General features: G+C 43.8%; 1 protein-coding gene across 2 annotated transcripts in view; it reads left to right on the top strand.

Moving 5' to 3' along the window:
* The window catches only part of LOC144805843 (uncharacterized), a 205,998-nt gene extending 180,665 nt beyond the window's left edge, over nucleotides 1–25,333 (top strand). For both annotated transcript variants that reach the window (XM_078672320.1, XM_078672321.1), the window contains exon 2: nucleotides 20,106–25,333. In XM_078672320.1, coding sequence (XP_078528446.1) covers nucleotides 20,823–22,922 — 2,100 coding nt within the window. In that variant the 5' untranslated portion in view covers nucleotides 20,106–20,822 and the 3' untranslated portion in view covers nucleotides 22,923–25,333. The remainder of the gene's footprint in view (nucleotides 1–20,105) is intronic.
* The last annotated feature ends 644 nt before the right edge of the window (nucleotides 25,334–25,977 follow it).

The raw sequence follows: 25,977 nt of genomic DNA on the forward strand, positions 1-25,977 counted from the left end.
GTCCTGGTCCATACCAGGCACTTATCACATCCTCTTCCTTACTAGACTCCGGCTCACGTCCAGGTCCTCACTAGGCCAAGCAGAAGAGGGAGATCAATTGGTTGTTGGCCCACAATGCCACCTCAAACAGGAAGCACCATATGCAAATCAGCTTTAGACTCCTTCCAATAGAAGCAGTCCAGCCTGAAGAGCCAATGCAGATCTTTTCTGAACCGGAACTCAACCAACCCAAGACCGGTTTCAGCCTATCTGGGCCTTGACTGTATGGTGCGGCTTGATTCCAGCGGTGCACCGAGCACTGAACCCACATCTGAGTCCTGACTGTAAGGCGCGGCTTCATTCTAGTGGTGCAGCGAGCACAGGACCCACATCTGGGTCCTGACTGTAGGGTGCGGCTTGATTCCAGCATTGCAGCGAGCACGGGACCCACATCTGGGCACACCTGGCATATTTATGAATACGGAAAATGATGGGTGGAACGTTTGAGTTCATCTCTGCCACTGGTAATTACTCTGGGACACATCCAAGCCCAACCTTCTTGTTCTTGGCCTCCGTTGCACCTCAGCATGCAGCCGATTTAAGATCCACAAAGGCAGCATAAAGGCTACCCTTGTTCAAGACCACAGTCTTCCAGTAGCGCATAATAAAACGAAATACCTGATCAATGATACTAGTACACGCCCTAAAGCCTGCCTGTAGAGGAGATAAGCTATCTGTCTCTCCCACCCAATCCTGCAGTTTGTTCAAAACTAGATGCAGAATTATCTTTTGGAGTGAGTCTCTCAGGCTGATAAGCCCGTAGTTGCCTGACAGGGATTTATCCCCCTTTTAAAAACGGGGATAATCTCCGCTCCTTTCCACGAATCAGTAACTGGGGCACCCTGCGCAATTGCGTTAGCCACCATCGCGTTGTAGTGGCACCGTTTAGATTTTTCATACAGAAATATGTCTGGCAGAATGCCATCTGGGCCCGGTGCTTTACCTCCTGTTACTGACCCCAGGGCCAGACTAACTTCAGCGTCTTCAAAGACTGTGCCTGTTTAGTACTGGCATGGTGCTTCTCTTCCGTCCCTTACCCTGAGCTACGTGCATATTGAGGCTTAAAGTGAGTGACCCAATGCTCCTGTGAAACGTGGTTTTGCGGCTGGGTTGGCAGACCACCCCTGTCCCACTTAGCTATGTTCCAAAACTGTTTGGGAGTTTTCTTCATGCACGCTAGTTTGAGTTCCTGCCATCTATCCTCATCCCAGGATTTTTTTGCCTTAACTTGTGCTCTTCGGTAATTATACCTTAGTTGCCGTACAGCACTGGGATTTCACTCTTTAAGTGCAGCTCCTAGTTGTCTACGCACCTCTTTACATTCCATATTGAACCACTGTGGGCCTTTCCTGGGATAGACTCACTTGGCCTTATGGCATCTAATGAAATAAGTGCGTAGCTTGGCAAAAAAGCTAACATGGGTACCGATCACCGGGTCAAGAGCAGCTTAGTTTAGCATGCATACTTCCAACTCTGAAATCGCCCCTTCAACGCCTAGGGATATTGAAGCTAAAGCTTCGGGGTGCTTGAGCATATTTGCCCATTCTAGGCGTCTCATGTCGTTTGATGGAACCACATCCTTGTGAGCAAATTACTCTCTGATCGCGTGTGTTCCCGTTGTGGTAACAAATCAAGAGTTGCACACAGGGGGTTGTGGTCACTCTCTGGCCGCTCTCTTACTACCATATCCCTTAAGGGATGCTACAGTCGCAGATTGATTAATAAGTAGTCTATGCGACTAGCACAATTGCCATTGTTGAAAGTATTTGCTCCATGCCTATCGGATGTGGATCTGACATTCGCCGCCCGTGGTCCCTTCTCTAGACAAGTGGCATTGATTTGGATTGCCACGTCAGACCATTTTTTAATTGGTGGCAGTTCTAACTTTAAGATCCCCCATTGCTCATCAGCATCTGCAATAAAATCACAATATTGTATTGTATTGTATTGTAATTGCATTTGTATAGCGCTTACTACCCCTGATGAGGCGTCGAAGCGCTTTTTCGGCGAGTAGCAAGCTACTCCGGGACCCATTGAGGATTAGTGTTGAATTAGTATAGTAAAACATGCAAGTAACTTTTAAGTGGTGGATATGTTAGTCAGTTAATTGGATTCGGAAGGATAGCAGAAGGATAGAAGAGGAAAGAAGGTTTGTATTTATATAGCGCTTCTAACCCCTGATGGGGGTGTTGAAGCGCTTTTTTTGGCGGGTAGCATGCTATTCCGAAAATCCATAAAGGATTAGTGGTGAATTAGTATGGTGAAAAATGAAAGTAATTTGAGTGGTGGATATTAGTCAGTTATTTGGAGTGCGAAGGCTAGCGGAGGGATAGAAGGGAAAGAAAGGGTTGCATTCATATAGTGCCTGTTACCCCTGATGGGGTGTTAAAGCGCTTTTCTGGCGAGTAGCAGGCTACTTAGGAACCCATAAAGGATTAGTGTTGAAAATTAGTATAGTGAAATATGAAGTAATTTGAGTGGTGGATATGTTAGTCAGTTATTTGGATTGAGAAGGGTTGGGGAGAGGTAAAAAAGGTTTGCATTTATATAGCGCTTGTAAGCCTGATGAGGTGTTGAAACGCTTTGATGGCCAGTAGCACGCTACTCTAGACCCCATAAAGGATTAGTGGTGAATTAATATGGTGGAATATGGAATTAGAGAGGTGAACATGTTAGTCTGTTATTTTGATTGAAAAGGATAGTGGAGGGATAGAAGAGTGAATGATTTCTATTTTAGGTCATAGCAGTAGGAGGAGGCTTTTGGATGAGTAAAAAGTGTTTTTGGAGGGGAAGAGTCAGAGGGGAGAGTTTAGAAAGGTTTCTTTTGTGGGGATCGGTATAGTAAAAGAGGTGTTGATTCAAGGTGGGATAGAGTAGGAGAGAGGATTATTTTGTGAAACATAGTAGTGGTATGGGGTTTGGGATAAAAGAGAGTGGGTGTAGAGGATATATTGATAGATGTATAGGGTGAGACATAGGGTAGTGAATTGGAAAGAGTAGTAGAAAGAAGTTTGAGATGAGTCAGAAAGTTGGGTTAGAAGATATATTGAGAGAAGTATAGGCTGAGAAATAGGGTAGTGCATTGGAAATGCTAAATTAGAAGAAAGTGATAAATATATAGATCCATAAGTAAATTGACAGTAAATAGATGCATAATGGAGGTAAGTATATGCAGATTAAAGATATTGATAGAGGTACAGTATGAGAAATAGGGTAGTTCATTGGATATGCATTTTAAGGAGAAAAGTAACAGACACATACCCCCACATGCATCAAGCATTTTTGGAGTCGCAAACGGTGCGATTCCTTAAAATCGGCCGTTTGCGATTCCAAAAGTGCTTTTTGGGATGCATGAAGCAATTTTAGAATTCGTAGCATTTTTGCGAGTTCTAAAATTGCGGTTGCTTTTAAGAAGTCGCAGATGTGCGATTTCTTAAAAGCAATGCATCATTAATTTCAAAAGTGCAAAATCGCAATTAGGGTGTCAAATTTACCGAGTGGTTGAACCACTCGGTAAATTTGGAAAAAGTGTTTTAAATGCTGAAAATGTTTTTTTTTCAACATTCATGTTTCACACACACATGTCCTTAGGACATGTGTGTGTGAAACATGATGCGAAAAATACATTTCAGGGGTGCATGGGGGGGTCCTTTGGACCCCCCCCTGCACCCATAAAATTTTCAAAGTGCCACTCGCAATTTGCTACTGCCTTCCCATTGACTCCTATGGGCCTTTTGGCCCATAGGAATCAATGGGAATTGCGAAAATGTACTTAAGAATTCGATATTTATTTGGGATTCGGTAAAAATTGCGATTTTTACCGAATCACAAATGAATACCGAAAATAATGATGCATAGCATTTTGCACTTCTTAATTTGCGATTCCTTATTTTTCGCAAATTAAGAAGTGCAAAATGTCACAATGATGCATGTGGGGGATAGATCCAAGTACATGGAGGTACATAGATGCACAATGGAAGCAAGTACATGTAGACCAAAGATGATTTTTGTCTTTGTTGTTGTTTTTATAACAACACAAGTATTGTACATGTTTATATACAAAGCAATACACAAAGATAGGCACATATCTATAGTGAAAATAAATGCATACAAATACATAGGGTGGGTATTAATGAATGGTAAAATGGGCAGCATTCCTGGCCCTGGTTCCGGCCAGTCTGGAACAGGCTCATACAGGCACTCACCCCTGTCCTCTCCACCCATAGCTTCAACGCCCAAGCGGAGATGCCCTACGCCTTGGCCGTTTATAGCCCTAGTAGTCAGGTGATCCCTTCAGCCAATGGGAACCCTGGCCCAAACACTATCCAATCACAACACTAGCCCTAAAATCTAGAACCAATTGGGGACCAGGACCTTACAGCCAATCCTGGCCCTAGTCCAAGCACCCAATCAGTTTCAAAACCCCCCAATACAGGCCCTAGCCCTACCAGTAGTCTCAACCCTAGTCTAAGCCACAAATGGCACAGGAAGCCCTATTCCCTACTTACAATAGAAAGCCTAACGCTACTCTGAGTCCTACATCGAGTCCAGCAACCAATCACACCAGAAGCCCTAATCGCTACTTCCAAATAAAGGCCTAACCCTAGCCCAAGTCCCACCCTAGTCCCAACAACCAATAACACAGGAAGCCCCAGTCCCTACTTCCAATAGAAATCCTAACCCTAGCCCCACCCTACATTGATCACAGACACAGAAACCAATCAGAGCCCTCAAATACCCAACCAATGAGGACACTAACCCTAAACCAATAGAAACACCAGGTACAACCACCAATCGGTGTCCAATGTACCAAACAATATCAGACTATATAAGGTCCCAGCAACCTCAGACAAGGTTTGCTGGCAAGGGAGTTGGAATCTGCTCCTCTATTCAGAAATCTCCTAGGAGACAGACAGGCTCAATCCACACTTTGGACTTCAGCAGGTAAGGCCCTAACAAACTTGTCCTCTAACAACACTATTTGTATAAAACTTCACTCCCTCTCCTGGCCAAAAAACAAAGTGCACAGTCCCTATTAAACACAGTTTAAACATTTTACGGCAGATTATTGCTGTCTCATGGGGGAAGGGGGGCTGGTTTCACTTACTTGTTAACACAAAATGGTCCCTGCGGGTGCACTGCTTAACATACACGTTTTAGCACAGAGCAAAGGAGACATTTGGAGGGAAAAACTGATAGTCACGGGGAATTAGAGGAGAAAACTACAGAGTTTGGACTGCAAATCCCACAATTCAACAGGTTAAATACTTCCAGTCACAGGCAGGAAAACCACAAGCATTGAGGGACACCTGGGTCACAAGCACCCTCACAGAAATGCTGGATCTGCCTATGTCAAGCGGAACGGTCACAAGACACTAAAGAACACTACAAGATGACATGCCAAAAATTATTTTGATGGTAAAGGGGGAAATGAGGAAGGGACTATAGTTGTAATTCACAGATACAAGTGGGACACCGCCCTCAAACATGTTATGATTTCACTGCATTAATGGCACACTCAAAATGATACACAGGACTGACCCTGGAAAGACAAACATGTAGCGAAAACATGCATTGGCTTGGGCTATGTTCGTCTATACAGTATGGTCATGTCCACAGATAATGAAGTACTGGGTGAATGCATCTGACTGTATTTGGACCTCTAAATGCGAGTACTCGATTATGTGGGAATCGTGAATGCAGTGCAGTAGTGTGTATGTGATGTGAGTTAAAATTGATCAATGGGAAGCAACATTATTTATTCGCGCCTCTCAGAGATCAGGACATAAAAACAGTGCAAAACGACAGTCTTAAACAAATAACTCTCTAGATGTGAAGGGTCAACATGTTTCATCAATTAATGGATAACTTGTCCTATGCCTTCATCAGGACCTTAAGTATTGCTACTGCAAGTGAGTGTTATAAATACACAAAATATAACATGTGTAAAGAGTTGGAACTGATACAACCTCTTTACCTGTAAATAAGGATAACAGTTCCTCTGTAACAATTTCCCGTCTTTTGAGAGGACAAGACCTCGCATCACCTGGCCACGGTTCAGGACATAGGAGGCACCACTCTCTCCGTCGGTACCTCTGGCGGTTCCAAAAGCCCCAGGCGGCTTTTGAACCTGCTAGAGGTACCGACGGAGAGCAGTAGCAATACTGAAGGTCCTGACGAAGGCATAGGATAAGTTATCCATTAATTGGGCTTGTTTGCATTTGCAGCGGGCCCTGCACACTCCCACTTCAAGAACAGCCGCCGCCCCACACAGCACTTGCAGGACACGCATGCTGTGCGGGGCGGCAGCCGCTCCCAAGGAGAAATCCTGCATGGCGCTGCAAATACAAACAAGCGGCGTCCCACGAGTGCTGTGTGGACTGCATTTCAAATAAGCGACAGGCATTATTAAAGTGGAAGGGCGCATAGCACGCTGCTGCAAATACAAAGAAGAAGGGAGCCAATGCTGTGCACTTTGTCGTGCCTGCTTTAGCAAGACTTGAATTAATATGTGAGAAGTTGGCCTGGCATATTCTGTCCACTATTCTTGCACCTTGCACCAGTCCAAACGACCCTTATTGATGATAGGTTACAGACAACCTTTATTGAAAGCTATCCTTGTGGTAGCTATGGAGAGCAGCCTTCAGGCTAAGTCTTGGAGGAATGTGAAGCAGCTTGTTTTACCAGTCTATAATCTCGTGAATGACCAAATGAAAGGAGAACCACACAAGGAATATATATAAAATATATGTATTTATTCTAAACACATCCCTCTAGTCTATTTATGAGGCTAGAGGCAAAAGTACATACAGAAAACTTAATAGCACACAGTAAATTAACACAATATACGTTGAGCCCAGGGGCGTTCCTAACCATATATCAATAAAGTGGTATAAGAACCACAACTTTGATAGACACAAGGCCCAGAGCCTGTAGAAGTGCTGGGGCCACCAGGAACCACCCAAGGTAGTGACGCAGAAGACCGACAGGGGACACGTGCAGTGTCTGAACACAGCCACGGATCGCCATTAACTTCAATGGGGAATGTCGCGGTTGGAAGTTTAAAGAAAAGGGACACTTAGAGGAGGACTTTGAGCAAACCCCTTTAGACTTAAGTGGTTCTAGAGCCAACACCCACAGATGCAATGGAGTACTCGAGTTACCTCACCCAGGGAAACCGGGTGCATAGGTATCTTTAGGTGTCGGGATTCGTCTCTGTTTCCAATGGCGATCTGCTGCAAAGTGCTACTGCAGTCGAAGTGGAAAGTGTCCGCAGTGATCCAAGCCTGGATCGAAGATGAGAAGAACCTGAAAGCAGAGGGGACAGAGTCTGGGTCACTAGCCAGTGACCAGGGGCACGATAGGCAGATACCCACCGATGTTGGATGATTTCAGGTGAAGGAGGTGAAGCTTGACTCTTCAGCCACGAGGACCAGGCAGCGTCAACAACAACCAGGAGCTAGATTTGTGCTGTCCCATGAAGGATGTCGAGTGCTGCGGTATCGGTGCCCGGATTGGACCCAACAAGCCGTGGCAACAGCAACCCACGCAGAAAGGAGAAAGATACTTCAGTGCGGGCCAGCAAGGTCCGAGAGACTCACCACTTGGTGGGGAGTCAGGGCACATCTAAATCAATCAGAGAAGCCTAAGGAAAATCAGAGTTGACTTCACAGGGACCCACCAGTCAACGGACTAGGGATCGCAAAGGAGCCTCGAGTGGAAATGCAAGAATCGGGCCCACGGAACACTCATGGAGTGTGGGCCCACAATCTTCAGTGCAGATGGTGCTCAGGGCTAGGGCTACAAGTAACCTAAAGCATGACAAAGAGATGTCAAGAAGTCAATGCACTTGCAAATGTGCATGGTGTCCAGGTGTTCCAAATCCACGTCACTCACGAGGGCTGCAGGTCTCAGCTTTGCTGGGGACTCGGGTCGACTTCTGAGAAGTCTGGAAATCCACTTCCTGGGCTGCAGATACTTCGGAGTTCTTCGGGAGCTTCGGAGATGCAGATCGGCAAATGCTTCGTTGGTGCCTGCCAAGCAGGGGAGTCACTCCTTGACCCCAAGGGAGATTTCTTCAGTCCTCTAGTCCTGAGTAGAGCGTCGAAGTTCCAGGATTCAGTTGCAGAGTTTCGTCCAGGGATATCTAAAGTCCTGTTGCCAGGGGTTCCTTACTTATACGTAAGAAAGGGGTTGAACTAACTCTGGGGACCCACCTAAGGGAGGGTTTGGCTACACCCATTTGCTTTGTCCAGTTTCTTGCCAGAGCAGGGGCTCGTAGCCCCGTACAACCGGTTTGAACTGGACTATGCACAGGGACACCAAATGTGCCCCCAGTGCAGACTTCAAAGCACTCCTGGAGTGCACCCACCCAGCCCTAATTCCCTTAGGCCTGTCTGAGAGGTGGTTACAACTCCCTGTGACAGGAAACGCATTATCCAGGCCTCCCCTGCCGGAGTTTCGGTCAGCAGCAGAGAGGCCAGACTCGTGTCTGTGGCTGCAGCATCCATTTTGTGATGTCAGGGCTCTTAAAACTGGTTATCGGGTAGACCGGTGTGTACATGTCTCGCTCTCTAAAAGGGTGGAATTTTACCCTCCCCGCCAGCCAGGACTGGCGGGGGGGGAGGGGTGTAGGATTCCAAAGTGTTTGACACCAAACACAACATATTTCCATGCAGCCATCCCAAAGTTAGCATTTACAGCGAGGATATAATGCACTTAAGAGCATATGGTCAGGCTGCATCACAGAACAGCTCCAGAGAATAGGTTCTGAGGCTACAGAGGGGCTCTGCTCATGCATAGGCACCCTCTCACATGAAATTAAGCACCCTGCCTTCAGTATTGATAAGGCCTGCCATAGGAGTGACTGGTAGGTCTCTATGTGAAGTGATTTAAGGTAGACATAGGTAACCTATATCTCAGTACAGGGTGCATGCACCACCTTACCCCGCTGCGCCACCAGTCCTGTTGTGTAATTTTGGAAGGCTTCCCAGGGGTGGCATAATGCATGCTGCATCCCCTGGTAGGCCTCTGGGGTACTTATGCCCTTAGTACCTCTGGGGTACTTATGCCCTTAGTATCTATTGTACCATATACTAGGGACTCACAAGGGTACCCCAGTAACCAAACTGGAGTGTACCTATTGTACATGGAATCCATTTTAGGGAGAAAGCAGATAGGCTGGGGTCCTGAATAGCTGGATCCCAGCCAAACTAAGTCGAAAACCAGCAAAACACCAGGAAAAAAGTGGGGGCAACCATGCAGTCAGATGACACCTTCCTACAACAATGTTCAAGAGTGAGGGGCTCAAAAGTCACATTAAAATCCCCCGCGATCAGAATGTTTGAACCACAGGAGTGTAGATCTAATAAGTCGTCCAAAACCGCTATAACGTCCGACTTCTTCCCCTTTGAGCCTCTGGCATAAATGTTAGAAACGTCCACAACCCCTTGTTGGCCCCACTTCAACCTGATCGCACCGATATCATTACTCTGTGTTTCAAGGACCTACATATTAAAACCGCCAGCTTGGCGCACCCAGATTACCAATCCCCCTGAGGGTCGACTCTTACCCCCACATGTTGCAGGGGTATAGACATTTAAGTAACCTAAGCAGTATAGGGGGTCTATTGCCCAGGTTTCTTGAAAACAACAGACATCAAACTGATCAATAAAAGAGAACCAATCAGGGGAGACGGTCTTCGTCTTCAATCCTGCAACATTCCAGGATAACATGGATGTCCCATGGGTAGCAGGTGAATGTAGCCGCTGTCCGCTTGTAACATCAATAAGTACATCATTTGGGCCTGATACTCCTAAGTTAAGGAGGAGGCTTCCCGAGAGGCAGTAGCCTCCCTTCCTGGATGAAGACAAGGAAGTTGAGTACCAGCTAAGGGTAAGAGAGGGGATTCTTTAATCATATGGGGAGCAAAAAGACCATCTAGTTTGTTCTGAATATTACAAAACAGTCAATCATTAGCCTCAAGAGAGGAAAAGCCTCTAAACCCAGGCAGTGTATTTTCCAGTGTTTGGTGGCACGCACTGCTTGGTAAGAACCGTCTGAATTGGATCGAGGAACCTTCTGGGGACAAGTACGATATTCCAGGGAAAGAAGATTTTCCGCAACATCAACCTCACTCAGTGTAAGCTCAATACAATCTAGTGATTGGGTTCGGGAGGTAAGATGTCTTCGTGAATTACAAAGCTAATTACTCGGTCCTGGAGGGTGCTGGAACCACTATACATGGTATGGCTGCGGGGGGCTAGCTTGCAAAAAAATGCCAACTTGGGAGCCTTACCTACAGTGGGTATCTCCCACTCTGGATAAACCACCTGATGAGATGTAGAGTCAGTGGGTACAGGGCGAGAGGGACAGGAAGGGTCCTTATTCAATAGCTGATTTACCAGGGAAGTAAGACCCTCAAGCATGGTTCCCATATCCTCGACCTCTAGTCTAAGAGTATTAATGAGGCTAAGTATTTCTTGGGGAACATTGGTAGATCTACAATCTGGTTCTAGGATACATGTCTCGGGATGCTGTGTTTGATGAGGGGGTTGACACCTAGGCCCCGTTTCGGTGTCCTCCTCCAGCAACTCCACCAGTGGTAGAAACCTATTAGTATACGGGATTTCCAACCCTGTCTTCTGTAGGTCACTCCCAGATGACTTATTTGAGGATTGGCTATCACTTCCAGCATCTAGGTTTCCCTCACAGCCTATGTCTGGGCACCCTTTTTAGGTCAAGCCTAGAGCAGCCCATGCGCTGCTCTAGGAAAACGACCTTTTGGAATTGCTGCGGACTTTTCTCGCCCTTGTGCGTGAGAAAAGGCCTACGGCTTTCGGTCACGAGCAGCGGCGCGCAGTGTGCCATCTGTTTTGTGTCACTTTTCACACCAGCGCACGCGCACCACTCGCAATAGACTCGCACCAGCAATGTCTGGTAAGTGAGACCTAAAAAGGAAAGTGCCCCACTTCAAACATCTACAACTTTCACTTTTCTGTACTTTAAATCCATTAAATTGTATATTTGAAGTGTAGGGATACATTGTAAGGGAGTATTTGGTTGATACCGATTTTTACTTTATTAGTGGGTTTTTATTCCGTACTAAATAAATAGCTGAACCTATTGAAATGTAATTCACTAAAAGGGCAACCTAAGCCAGAGTCTCGGAAGAAAACAAACACAACAGGACAGTGTCTGAAGTGCTGATGTGGAAGAGGCTATCCACAGCCTTCTGTGAATGGAAATGGGGCAGTACAGTGAGTCGGCTTTCATCCTCTGGTGGCCAGCCATTCTTTTACTAATTTTCCCTTACCTACATGGGGATTATCACTTTGGCTGGTGGAGGGTGATGTTTGCTTGCCCTTTCCTCCTGTCCTGCTTGCTGGATTGACAAACTTGGAAGTGATTGTCCGGGCATCATTAGGCCAGCAAGTATTTTGGGAGCTTCTTCCTCTGATGTTGCCCATAAGCCAAGAGCATGGAATGAGATCAGGCCCTGGTGGCAGCCAATGTGCTTCATTCCTTTCTCTTTTTAGCTAAATTTCTGGTGCCAATCACATCCTTTGTTTTCTTCCTAGAGTTTGACTTACGGTGTTTCTTATTCACTATTTTCAAAGTCAGTAGAGTGTGACAGAAAAAGTTGCTTCAAGCACACCTTCACAGCTTGTTTGATCCTCAGAGTAATATGCACCATTATGTTCAGGGATATCTCATGTTGTTTCCTACTAAAATTAAAGTATCAAACAGTGATGTGCAAAGGGGAATAAATGTAGGAGTTATCTTACTGGATCACTCCCGGTTTTAGGACTGACGCTGTTGGTTTTTAAACTATCCACTGGTACCCTGTCAACCATGACCCAGTGGATGTGCTTTGACCTTTGAAACCATGTGCGCATGCACTGCTCTAGGAAAACAACCTCTTGGATTCGCTCTGGAAGTGTGTGAAAAGGCCTACGGCTTGCGGTTACGAGCTGCGGTGCGCAGTGTGCCATCTGTTTTGTGTCAGATTTCACACGAGCGCGCGCACCACTTGCGGGAGTTTGCTCCTGAAACTGATGCTCAAGGGGCGATCTTTCTTACCCCGGTTTCACCCTTTCTTCCACCCTGTTTCTTAAACCTGCTCTTCTGTGTTCCTTATAATGTTCTATTATCTCTTCCCATCTCTTGTCCTTTATTCAAACTAAGCCCCCCTCTCTCTCTAGTTCTCACGTTTACTAATTAGACGCATTTGGTTTGAATTCGCTGTAAATCGAGTCAAATGATTCGATTCAGTCACTGTGCCGCAGAAGGAGTCACACACCAGAGTTAGTATTCTGTAAGAACACAGTCAGTTCAGTAAATGAAATAAACCCAACAACACAGAGAATTGGTCACCCCATCCACCCGACGAGAGGCTGCGCACACTGCTCGCACAAGTGAAATGCACTCATTGTCTGACATATTTAGCACTGAACCTCCCTGATTGGCTTTGGTACAATATTTATGTACATATGTGGTATCTGTAGAGCGCAAACCTACCCTAAAGGCAGCTGAGCACTATACACGGGCAAAGGTAAAGGAAAGTCCATGTGTGATCGGAGGGGTGTCTGGGTTCAGGGAACAGAAGTCTATTGTTACTGCATTGTGATGTAGTGTTATTTTTTAAGGTGACTTGTGCTCTGCACTATGCTAAACTCGAGCAGAATTAAGGGTGTTGTCCCCAGATCCTGGGTGCATGCATAGATGGAGTCCACTTTGGGGTGTCACGATAATTACCACATAATTATATGCTACATAATTACACTCTACTAAATGCAACATACACCCCACACAATACCACTCAGTGCCACATAACGATTTGCTACATAATTACACTGTACTCAATGCAACACACACTCCAAATAATACCACTCAGTGCCACATAATTATACGCAACTGAATGCAGCATACACTCCACACAATACCGCTCAGTGCCACATAATTATATGCTACATAATTACACTGCACTTAATGCAACATACACTCCAAATATTACCGCTCAATGCCACATAATTGCACGCCACATATTTACTCTACTGAATACAACATACACTCCTCATAATACCACTCACTGCCACATAATTACACGCCACATATTACCACTCAGTGCCATATAATTACACACCACATACTTACACTCCACTCAATGCAACATACATACACTCCACATAATACCACACAGTGCCACATAATTATTTGATACATAATTACACTGCACTCAATGCAACATACACTCCAAATACCACTCAGTGCCACATAATTACACGCCACCTCAGTCAGTCAAATATCTTTTATTCGGTTTCCAAAAATTTTTAGGAACCATAAAAAGTACATTGCAATGAACAGTATATAAAAGTGGGACGGCAAAACGAGTTATACCAAAAGACAGAATTTACATAAACAAGATACATTTTTAAGTTAAAAACAGACAGAGTTATTAGACAGAATGTTAATAAAGTGAATGCCCATTTAAAAGTCAAGTTAATCATAATCACACTGATATTTTGTACAAGTTTTAAGAAAACCAGCTACACATTTAACAATAGATTCAAAATCTAAAAGTTGCAAAGCGTATAGAGCGGGGTGGCAAGTTATTAGACAGAATGTTAATAAAGTGCAAGTGCATTTAAAGTTAATCATAGTTACAACGATATTTTATACAAGATTTAAGAAAACCAGCTACACGTTTAGCAACAAATTCAGAATCTAAAAGTTGCAAAGCATGAAAAGCGGGACGACAAGATATGAAACCCATTGATAACAATAGGGGAATAATCCAACGCTTTCGAGGTAAATCATAAAATCTGCAAAAAAGGGTAACATGGATTGTGGATTGTTCCGAAGTATCGTCACATGGGCACTCGGTGATGGATTTTGACCAGTCTTGTTTTTTCGGAAAAGAAACAATACGAAAAAATTTATTAATGCAAAACCGGGTCAGGAGATATTTTTCGTGAGCGATCAAATAATATTTCAGGTAGGGTTGGACGCCTAAGGAAGATTGAACACTTAAGATCTGGATATTAGAGATCTTAGTGATTTCCTGAGATATGCGAAGTTCCCTCAGATGTGATATGCATAGGATTTTTAGATTTTTCCTTGACAAACTTAATAGGGATGACGGCTCTAAAAAATACGCCACCTAATTACACTTTACTGAATGCAACATACACTTCACACAATACCACTCAGTGCCACATAAGTATTTGCTACATAATTACACCGCACTCAATGCAACATACACTCCAAATAATACCACTTGGTGCCACATAATTACACGCCACATAATTACACTCTACTGAATAAAACATACACTCCCCATAATACCACTCAGTGCCACATAATTACAAGCCACATATTTACACTCTACTCTATGCAACATAAATACACTCCACATAATACCACTCAGTGCCATAATTACACGCCTCATATTTATACTCTACTCAAGTATTTGCTACATAATTACACTGCACTCAATGCAACATACACTCCAAATAATACCACTCGGTGCCACATAATGACACGCCACATAATTACACTCTACTAAATAAAACATACACTCCCCATAATACCACTCAGTGCCACATAATTACAAGCCACATAATTACACTCTACTCAATGCAACATTAATGCACTCCACATAATACCACACAGTGCCACATACTTATATGCTACAAAATTATATTGCACTCAAATCAACATATGCTTCAAATAATACCACTCAGTGCCACATAATTACACACCACATAATTACACTACTGAATGCAACATGCACTCCAAACAATACCACTCAGTGCCACATAATTATATGCTACATAATTACACCGCACTCAATGCAACATACACTCCAATTAATGCCACAAAATTACACTCCACTGAATACAACATACACTCCCCATAATACCACTCAGTGCCACATAATTACAGGCCCATAATTACACTACTCAATGCAACATAAATACACTCCACATACCACTCAGTACCACATAATTACAAGCCACATAATTGTACTCTACTCAATGCAACATAAATACACTCCACATATTACCACTCAGTGCCACATAATTACACGCCACATAATAACCCTCTACTCAATGCAACATAAATACACTCCATATAATACCACTCAGTGCCACATAATTACACGACACAATAACACTCTACTCAATGCAACATAAATACACTCCATATATTACCACTCAGTGCCAGATAATGACACGCCATATAATTGCACTGTAGTCAATGCATCATAAATACACTCCACATAAATGCACTCTATACCACATACCACCAATCAACATAAATGCACTCCACACCATGACACAATTTTCCTAAGCATAATTTCACTCAACACCACAGTTCCAGGCCACACATTTCAACTCCACATTTCCAAAACGCACTGCTTAATTACACACCAAACAACATGTTTCAACTCCACAATCCACAACGTATCTCCAATCCACACCATATATTGTCACCACCTGAGCACTAGTCATCATTCACCACCACCATTTTGTATCAGCGCATCACCTAATCATCACGTCAGTCTGCCCTTGGAATCTGGCATCTGTTGATTCTCCCCTAGTGTCCGTCCGCTGCTCGTGTTCTAATTAAATTACTGTTTTCCAACCTGCACTCCCCCGTTATTTATGTCCCGCTTTCCCATAACAAAAAAATTATAACAAACAAGCATGAGAACAGGCAGGAAAAAGTTGCCAGTCGTGCAAGTACAAAAAAAGTAGAAGACATTTTTTATGTTTAAATCTTTTTTATCAGGTTTTTCAGTTGTATATAATGTTGTCTTCCTTTGTATAAACTTAACAAAAATGCTTAACACTTTTTATTATAACTTTTTAACAAAATTCACAGCAGCCACAACGCTGTACAACATAGCCAAAAGTTCTGGCTAAACACATAAGGTCCCAAAGGCGAGACCCATTGGCTATGACAATGCTTGTTTTAGTGGGTTATGAAACATAGCTGGAATAGTTAATTGGCGGGCCGTAGTAGGGTTGTTTAAACTAGCTGGTTAGGTAGAGCGTTGTGGGGATTTAGTATTTGCTACATGGGTGGTTGTATCTGTCACTAATATGTCCTCGCACTCGCTAATGCGGGTGTCTATCCTATCCAGTGCACAATTACTCCCTGCATGTTTCTGTATCTTCCTAGCCTTTTTCCCTTTACTATCCCTCCCGCCCCTCCCCCACTGCCCTCCATAGTTTTCCCTTTCCCCATGCTACCTCTATAGTGCAAGTTAAGTCTAATTTAACCTGTCTACACAATCAGCAATGAACAGGCCTCTTGGTCCCTTGGACAATGAGAACCCGCAGGCCACCCTTATACCGGCCCCACAAACCCCTCAGGAGAGAGAGCGTAATTATTTAGAATCAAAGAGAGGAGTTTGGGCAATGCTGGGAGATAACCGCGTTAACAGTACCTTGACTAGTCCATGACAGTTCTTGAATGTCCAGCCAATCTGAGTAGGCAAGATGCCTAATGCCAGTGGAAAGGGGGGTAGCCCTGCCCTGCCTCTTCCTGGCAATGAGGACAAGGAGGGGTCAGCCCTTGGCCCGGGCTTTGCCCGCGTGTGTCCCGCGCTGCGGGGGGAGAGGCAGCGGTATAAGCGCGGTGACATCAAGGGATGCTGGGGCAGGCAGTCCTCACACTGAGGTTGAGCGCTTGGATGGGCTGATGGCGCTAGCGGCGTTTCCGACGTGGACCCTGGGACTCCTTTGCTACCAGGGTGCTGCGCAGATCTTGTGGTGTCCCTTGCTGGTGATAAGATAGTTTGCTCCCCTAGTGCCTGGCCTGTGCTATTGCATTGTTTGCATCAGATTCACCTAGTGCCTGGCTTGTGTTATTACATTGTTTGCCTCGGATTCTCCTAATGCCTGGCCTGTGATATTGCATTGTTTGCGTTCCGTTTTCCTAGTGCCAGGCCTGTGTTATTGCATTGTTTGCCTCGGATTCACCTAGTGCCTGGCTTGTGTTATTGCATTGTTTGCATCAGAATCTCCTAGTGCCCAGCCTGTGTTATTATATTGTTTGCATCAGATTCTCCTTGTGCCTGGCCTGTGTTATTGCATTGTTTGCGTCGGATTCTCCTAATGCCTGGCCTGTGATATTGCATTTTTTGAGTCCCGTTTTCCTAGTACCTGGCCTGTGTTATTGCACTGATTGTGTCATATTCTTGCAATGCCTGGCCTGTGTTATTGCATTGTTTGCATCACGTTTTTCTAGTACCTGGTCTGTGTTATTGCACTGTATCAGCGGCTTTTGGTATGTTATTATTCCAATAGTTGCAGCTTTTCTAACAAACATGGTACCTTTTATCCCAATCAAGTGCATCTGACTGCAAGGACACTTCCTGCAGTAACAATCTACTTCCTATTTATGTGGCAACAGACAGCACAACATGTCTGCCAGAGATGCTGTAGGGTCAGAAACAGTACATAGGTAAGTAGGTATGATGGAAAACAAACTATTGCGTAAGGTTTTAAACGAAGAAGCTGCTGTGATAGCCGGCAAAACATCCATGTCAAAACAGCAGCAGTAGGACAATGGTACATGGAACAATAATGGTAGATATATTTACACTTCTGTGTAGTGCGTGTCACTTAATGTTCTTTTCTTGCACTCTCATGAGATGGTTTTTCAAGGCAACTCTGAGCTCACTGAGTGTGGAGCTTCCACGAATCTCAGAGACAGGCTGTTCCAAAGACGGTAACAGAGAAGGTTGAAAGATCGGAGTCTTGATCCTGGCAGATGGACTGGTGATCCCTGAGGGGGTGTGGGTGGTCTGTGTGTTGCCACGGCTGTCCAGGGGGTGTAAGAAAATGTCAGCAATTTGTGAAGGGCCCTCTTTTGCGTGAGAACCACCCAGCTTCATGCAATACAGACTTGAGGGTTTGTGTCTGCGCAGGATGAGTTACATTCTGATAGCAAAATGGAGGACATTGTCCAAAGGCGATAGATGTTACCAAGGATTAACATCTTCAGTTACGACAGACAGAGAAAGTCCATGTACCTCGAGGAGCTTGAAAAGCTTTCTGCACTCTGCTGGTGCAGGCTGGATGTTTATTCTCTAGTTGGCATTTGCCAGGGGATGTTCAGATACAGATACAGTGGGTTAATTAAACCTTGCAGCAGCACTTGTAGCGTGGACTCTTGGAGTCTTGTAGTATGTGTTAGATGCGGAAGAACTGTCTTAATGTTCTACGGAGCTCAGAAAATCCAGACTTTCCGGACCAGAACCGGGCACTGTAAGCTGCACTAGTTTCAGGGAGATGGACAGATGTTATGGCGATAGGAAACCCCGACAAACCACAATAATGTTCCACTCTTCCAGGTTAGACGAAACCAAAAATGCTTGAACCAAGGGAGCTGTTGAAAGTGTCAAAGGTGACCTATGAACAGCAAGGTAAAGACAGGAGTTGGTATTTGAGATAATCTTAAGTGAATAGGAAAGAAATGAGAAGTGTGTGAATGGAGTTACTTTCGTTGTATACTTCGTAAAGAGTTACTGGAAATTTTGCAGCCCCGCCTGGTCCATCTCTTTTTCTAAACTCTATTGTTGTTTGAATGACATCTTGACCGTATGCATCTATCTTAAGCAAAACCTTAAGCACTTGGGAGCTCCGAGCACCCTTACTTTGCTAAGTTACTCAGTGCACACTGTTAAATCACCTAGTTTTCAGACATTAATAGGATGTCACCTGATCACCAGAACTTTTAGTTAAATATTTGTGTATTATGAAATATTCCCTACTAAGTTCAAAGGCAGTAAAGAAGAAGGGGCGATTTACTAAGATTTTGCGTCGTGTTTGCGTCACAAAAGTGGCACAAAAGAGTGCAAAATCTTTTTTTCCTAATTTTCTTTCCAGCAAATAGCGTAAAAGTAATGTGAAGCATCGCACTGCACTGCTTCGCGTTACTTTGCACCTTGGGGCCTGCCAATGGTGGGGCATGGGCGTTCCCGTGCAACCACCCATTGGGGCAGATTTATGAGTTCTGGCGCATCTCTGCAAATCAGCAGGGATGCGCCAGAACTGATGTCACGCAATTCCCTCCTTGCGGCACCACAGATGCGCCGCATTTACATTGCGGCGCACCATGGTGCAAGGAAGGGCAGATGCGTGACGCATCTTGTGGTGTACGGGCGGCGCATTGCTGGAGTAGCGTCGCAAGTGCGACGCAACTCCTGCAATGTACAGAGGCCACCCATACATAACGTGGTGCGTCACTCCTTACGCCTGCTTCAAGCAGGCGTAAGGATTTGACCCAGCAGCGTCGTAAAACTGACTCAGTGAAATCTTATAGATTTCACTACATCAGTTTTACGGGGCTTTCCTACGAGGGAACGCCCAACCTGCGACAGAACGCCCACATGAAACCTGACGCAGGTTTCATGTGGCGCAGGGCTTTACAACGTGACGCATCTGCCTAGATGCGTCACGTTGTAAATAGGTTGCAGGGATGCGCCACGTTTCCGCGTCTGACATAAATCTGCCCCATTGTTTCTCACGCTAAACTCAATTTACCAAATACAGTAGATTGGGTTTAGTGTGAGAAAACTGCGCCCTTTTAAACTAGGCGCTTGGAAGGAGAAATGCTTTAATTTCTCCTTCCTTTTCTGAATTTTGCATGCGTGCTGCACTGTGCAACATGCATACAAGGTTGGAAAAGGTTTCCCTCATGTCTAGGCATAGTATTTTGTACAGGAAGGGTGTCCTTCCTGTAGAAAACCTATGCTGGGCTCACACACACACGCTAGCGCTCTGGTGCTAAGGTGTGTGCATGGCGCAGGGCTGCTGTAATCAGTGCCGGCGCAAGGGAAAGGGAAGGAGAGAGCCATATCGTTGAAAATATGGTGCTCTCCTGCTCCCTCCCTGTCATTCAGTGCAGCCTCGCAGGGGGAGGCCTGCGCCACATTGCGTGGAGATTTGGTAAATCTCCCCTGAAATGTCTTTTACAACCAGATAAATATTGTGATTTCTCATTCTATTTTGTTTCAATTTAGTAATTTTAAATATCTTTACATCCTACAGATAACAAGCCTTGAATGTATGAATTGACCATCAATAATAACGCGAATGCTGTAAATCTTCAATAATAGCAGAAATATTGAGCTACAGTATTCAGGAAAACATCAGCTCAGTCGGTGACAGAGGAACCTGCACACAAACTGACAGATCCCGGATGAAGCATCAAGGGCAGTTCAGTGATTGTAAGAGTCTGAGCTGTGCACCTCCACGCCAAAAGACGAATAAATGACCTTAGGAAAATTAAGGCAACAACAATAACAAACCACCTCCTGAATAAACAAGTGTCAAATACTAACTTTGATCAATGTATCGGTATCATGTGATTACCGCAGTGCTCTATTTTCTAAAATGAAGACAAGCCCTCATTCCGTGCTCTAGGTGAATTGTAAACTCTTTCTGGCCAAACCACAGTAACAAGCGAAAAGCACAACAGAGCGGAGCCAGACAACTGACGGGTAAAGGAAAGAGGAGCTCTTCTATCTACAATACAACAGACTGTCCCAATTTGCACCAGCCAGAAGGAAGATACATCTTTACCTGCAAGCGTCCACAGCCATAATCCAATCTAAAGGCACAATCCCCTACAAAGACACATACTACGTACTAGGAGTGTGGCAAATATTTGGTGGCTATTGTATTTTATTGTTAAAACAGAAATCAAACGTGCAAAATACTGCACACATTTAAAGTGTGTGAGAAATCACAAGTGCTTTATCAGCCATGTTGGCCCATCAGGAACTACAGTCAAGGGATGTAGATAAATTTATACCCGACCCACAGGCACTAACTAAGAAAGAAGAATCATACACATACAGCAAGAGCTTTAGTTTGTCATCACTACTCAAGCTTCATCAGCACACGAGCACAGGACAAAAACCATTCAAGTGCAGTGAATGTGTAAAGTGCTTTAGTCAGTTATCACACCTTCAAAGACATAATCAAACACACACAAGGGAAAATTCATTTAAATGCAGTGAATGTGTGAAGAGCTTTAGTCGATTATCAGAGCTACAAAGTCATCAGCGAACACACACGGGGGAAAAACCCTATCATTGTAGTGAATGTGACCGTAGTTTTAGTTACTCTTCAGCATTAAGGATTCATCTGCTAACGCACACAGGAGATAAACCATTCAAGTGCAGTGAATGTGCCAAGAGCTTTAGTCAGTTATCACACCTACAAAGACATCACCGAACACACACAGGAGAAAAACCATTCAAGTGCAGTGAATGTGGGAAGAGCTTTAGTCGATTATCAAACCTACGAAGACATCAACAAACACACACAAGGGAAAAAGCATTCAAGTGCAGTGAATATGCAAAGTGTTTTACTTTCTCGTCACACCTACAAAGCCATCTGTCTAACCACATAGGAGAAAAAAAATTCAAGTGCAGTGAATGTGCAAAGTGCTTCAGTAAGTCATCACACCTACAAATTCATCTCCGAACACACACAGGAGAAAAGCCATTTAAATGCAGTGAATGTGGCAAGAGCTTTAGTCAGTTATATCACCTACAAAGACATCAGCGAACACACTCGGAGGAAAAACCATACCAGTGCAGTGAATGTGGGAAGAGCTGTAATCGATTAGAAAATCTACAAACACATCAGCGAACACACACAGGGGAAAAACCATACCATTGCAATGAATGTGAAAGCATTTTTAGTCGTTACTCAACATTAAGGATTCATCAGCAAACACACACAGGGGAAAAACCATTCAAGTGCAGTGAATGTGCAAAGTGCTTTAGTCGGTTATCAGACCTAAAACGTCATCAGCGAACACACACTGGGGAAAAACCCTTTCATTGTAGTGAATGTGACAGTAGTTTTCACAGCTCTTCAGCATTAAGGTATCATCAGCGAACTCACACAGGAGAAAAACCATTCAAGTGCAGTGAATGTCTAAAGAGCTTTAGTAAATTATCAGTACTACAAGGTCATCAGCGAACACACACAGGGGAGAAACCATTCAAGTGCAGTGAATGTGCAAAGTGCTTTGGTCGGTTATCAGACCTAAAAAGTCATCAGCGAACACACACAGGGGAAAAACCCTATCATTGTACTGAATGTGACCGTAGTTTTCACGTCTCTTCAGCATTAAGGTATCATGAGCGAACTCACACAGGAGAAAAACCATTCAAGTGCAATGCATGTCTAAAGAGCTTTAGTAAATTATCAGTACTACAAGGTCATGAGCGAACACACACAGGGGAGAAACCATTCAACTGCAGTGAATGTGGGAAGAGCTTTAATCACTTATCAAACCTCCAAACACATCAGCGAACACACACAGGGGAAAAACCCTATCATTGTAGTGAATGTGACAGTAGTTTTTGCGGCTCTTCAGGATTAAGGCGTCACCAGCGAACTCACACAGGAGAAAAACCATTCAAGTGCAATGAATGTGTCAAGAGCTTTAGTCAATTATCAGAGCTACAAACACATCAGCGAACACACACAGGGGAAAAACCTTTCAACTGCAGTGAATGTGGGAAGCGTTTTAGTCTCTTATCAAACCTTCAAACACATCAGCGAACACACACAGGGGAGAAACCCTATCATTGTAGTGAATGTGACAGTAGTTTTCATGGCTCTTCAGCACTATGGTATCATCAGCGAACTCACACAGGAAAAGAAACATTAAAGTGCAGTGAATGTGCAAAGAGCTTTAGCCGATTGTCACATCTACAAAGTCATCAGCGAACACACACAGGGGAAAAACCCTATCATTGTAGTGAATGTGACAGTAGTTTTCGCAGCTCTACAGCATTAAGGTATCATCAGCGAACACACACAGGGGAAAAACCCTATCATTGAAGTGAATGTGACAGTAGTTTTCGCAGCTCTTCAGCATTAAGGTATCATCAGCTAACTCACGCAGGAGAACCATTCAAGTGCAATTAATGTCTAAAGAGCTTTAGTCAATTATCAGTGTTACAAAATCATCAGCGAACACACACGGGAAAAACCCTAACATTGTAGTGAAGTTGACAGTAGTTTTCGCGGCTCTTCAGCATTAAGGATTCATCAGAGAACTCACACATGGGATAAACCATTCAACTGCTGTGAATGTGGGAAGAGCTTTAGTCACTTATCAAGCCTCCAAACACATCAGCGAACACACACAGGGGAAAAACCCTATCATTGTAGTGAATGTGACAGTAGTTTTCGCGACTCGTCAGCAATAAGGATTCATCAGCGAACACACACAGGAGAAAAACCATTCAAGTGCTGTGAATGTGCAAAGTGCTTTAGTCAGTTATCACACCTTCAAAATCCTCAGCAAACACACACTTGGGAAAAACTATTCAACGGCAGTGAATGTAGGAAGAGCTTTAGTCACTTATCAAACCTCCAAACACATCAGCGAATTATTATTATTATTATTATGCGTTCTTATATAGCGCTCGATTACCCGTAGGCATCTCGGCGCTTGCCTTGGGAACCCGTCCTGGCTTTTTCCCTGTGAGACACCCGTACTGGGCATCCCCAAGGTGAAAGCCAGGCATCCCGCTGCGGGGGGGCCGTAGTGGAGATTAAGCAAGTTGATGCCCAGAGCTGCAGAGTGTGAACCCGTGATTCGAGTAGGCACCGAAACGAGAATTATCGAGTCCGTGGATATTTGGGCTCAAGACCCCGAACACAGAGACTCTGGAAAGAACTTAAGAACATCAAAAATAATATTGACCCATCTGAGGACAAAGACAACAGCAGAACAGTGCAGTTATTGTGAGAGGAATGAATTACGGAAAAAAATTAAATTCAAATTATGTGGGACATTGAAATGCCAGATGATAGAAGACAGGACTAGCAGTAAAGAAGGAAAACAGATAACAGTATTTGCAGAGTTATAAAAGTGTTTGTTTCCAGTGATTGTTCACTTCTGTACACATAGCAAAGCAGCATGATGTACCAGGATACACAGTGGGAGGCTAGCACAATGTGGACTAAAAGAAAAGAAAAATTGTTGATTTTTATTTGGTGAAGAAGAGATACAAAGAAAAACATTCAATCGCACCGGATCACACTTCCTTTAAAAGCAACACTGAACAATACTGGGACTAGCAACGATATTTTCAGCTAACTTGTCGGATTAGTGATAAAACCTATAAACCAAACACACCCAGAGTGGACACGTTGTCAGAGCTCTGGAGATGGGAAGCTTCATTGGTAAAATGTAGATATTACTATTAACAAATGCCGCAGCAGTATATGTGATGAACTAAAGTGAAGCACAGGTGTTCAAGAAATAACCTGTTTTTAGATATAAAAGAGCATATAAGTGTTTTTAAGTAATGTTTGCTGCATCTTTTACACTCTGTTATCGGTTGATGGATCAGCTCGTGCCTCGGGCCTTATAACTAAGTGTGACCCATGGCTCCTCTCCGACATGGCTCTCCCTATTCAGTTTGTGACTTGCCAAACTCTTCTTTTTACCAGAATTGAGCCATTGTAAGCAGTCGACTCTGTTTGAAGAATGTGGTGAAATAGCGAAATCCCACATCAACAGCATATATGTGCCAGGATAATCAGTTGCACTCCCAGCAACTAGTCTTCCACACTTGATTGTCCCTTGTCCTCAAATCTTCTAAAGGATTTGTCGTATGAATGCCAGAAGTGGCAGTGACATTCATGAAGCTAACGCTAACAGGAGTGTGTGGGAGATAGAGAGGGTGAGAGATAAAGAGAGCGAGAGAGACAAAGAAAGGGGCGAGAAATAGAGAGAAATGGAAGGAGGGGAAACGGCACGTTACATGTACTCACCTAAAAATAGAAGAAGCAGCCGAATACATGTCAATGTGTGACATCACCAAAGAAATGGTCTGAACACCTGTGAATTTATATGTTTATTTTTAATACCTATAGACCCATGTCATGCCAATAAACAGCGCACAAGTAAGGAAAATAGTAAAGGAGCCCATTATCATATGCAAATCACAGTGACGTCACATGTAGTGACATCACAAGAAGTGTTGTCAGGCCCTTATACTAATTTTCACGTGAAAGGTTGACGGCCAGTTTTAAAAACACAAAACAAGAAATATAAAATAATGTAAAAATATGTTTTTGGTTTCAGTTTTTATACATCATTTGTTTTTCCCACTATTAGTTTGTAACTAAACTCGGAAATGACTGAAAGTGTAAATATTTTTAAGCAGATATGTGAAACTTTGAAATTACATTTTTAAACAATTTTCAGCAAATAAATAAAATGTGCTTTTAATTTGCGTTTGTTTCCTGATGTTATTCGTTATCCAGCCCCTAAGCCCCAAAGTGGTTCACATTTACTGTGTATTAAGCAAAAGAAGGGCTAATTTTGTCAAGTTCTCTGTTCCTCTCTTGCGCCACTCACACAAACAAACAGTCGCAGGCTAAGGAGCTAGATGGAACTGAGTCAAGTTTCTAGATAATAGTGGGGGGACCCCTTCAAACTGTGGCTACCCCCGACTTGTGCCGTGCTGATAAAGCAATAGTGAATTTGAGTAATTTATGATGAATGAAATGAGAGAAAGAGAAGAAGAGAGCGAGGTGCAAGATATATTAAAGAAAATGAAAAAAAGAGACTCAAGACTTTACCCTTTTCTGTGTACAAGCTGTGCTGTGCGTTGTGAACAGGTTGTCACCCCCTTTGTATGTAAATGAGCTTCTGTGACCAGACATCCCAGGCTCCCATCTTTTCTAGCACGGATGATAATGTGAGCACTGTAAGGTAATCATAAACTAGGGCTATATTGAGAAATAATCGGCTTCCAGGTCTCACAGCTGTGGATATGTAGTACTTTTATTAGTTTTTTAAAATTTACTTTAGTTTGCAGCAATTCTCAAGGTTACTTTTCCTCAGTATATCGCTTTATATCCCTCTTTGCGCTTC

This window comes from Lissotriton helveticus (genome assembly GCF_964261635.1).
Source record: "Lissotriton helveticus chromosome 1_1 unlocalized genomic scaffold, aLisHel1.1 SUPER_1_unloc_3, whole genome shotgun sequence".
Taxonomy (NCBI): domain Eukaryota; kingdom Metazoa; phylum Chordata; class Amphibia; order Caudata; family Salamandridae; genus Lissotriton; species Lissotriton helveticus.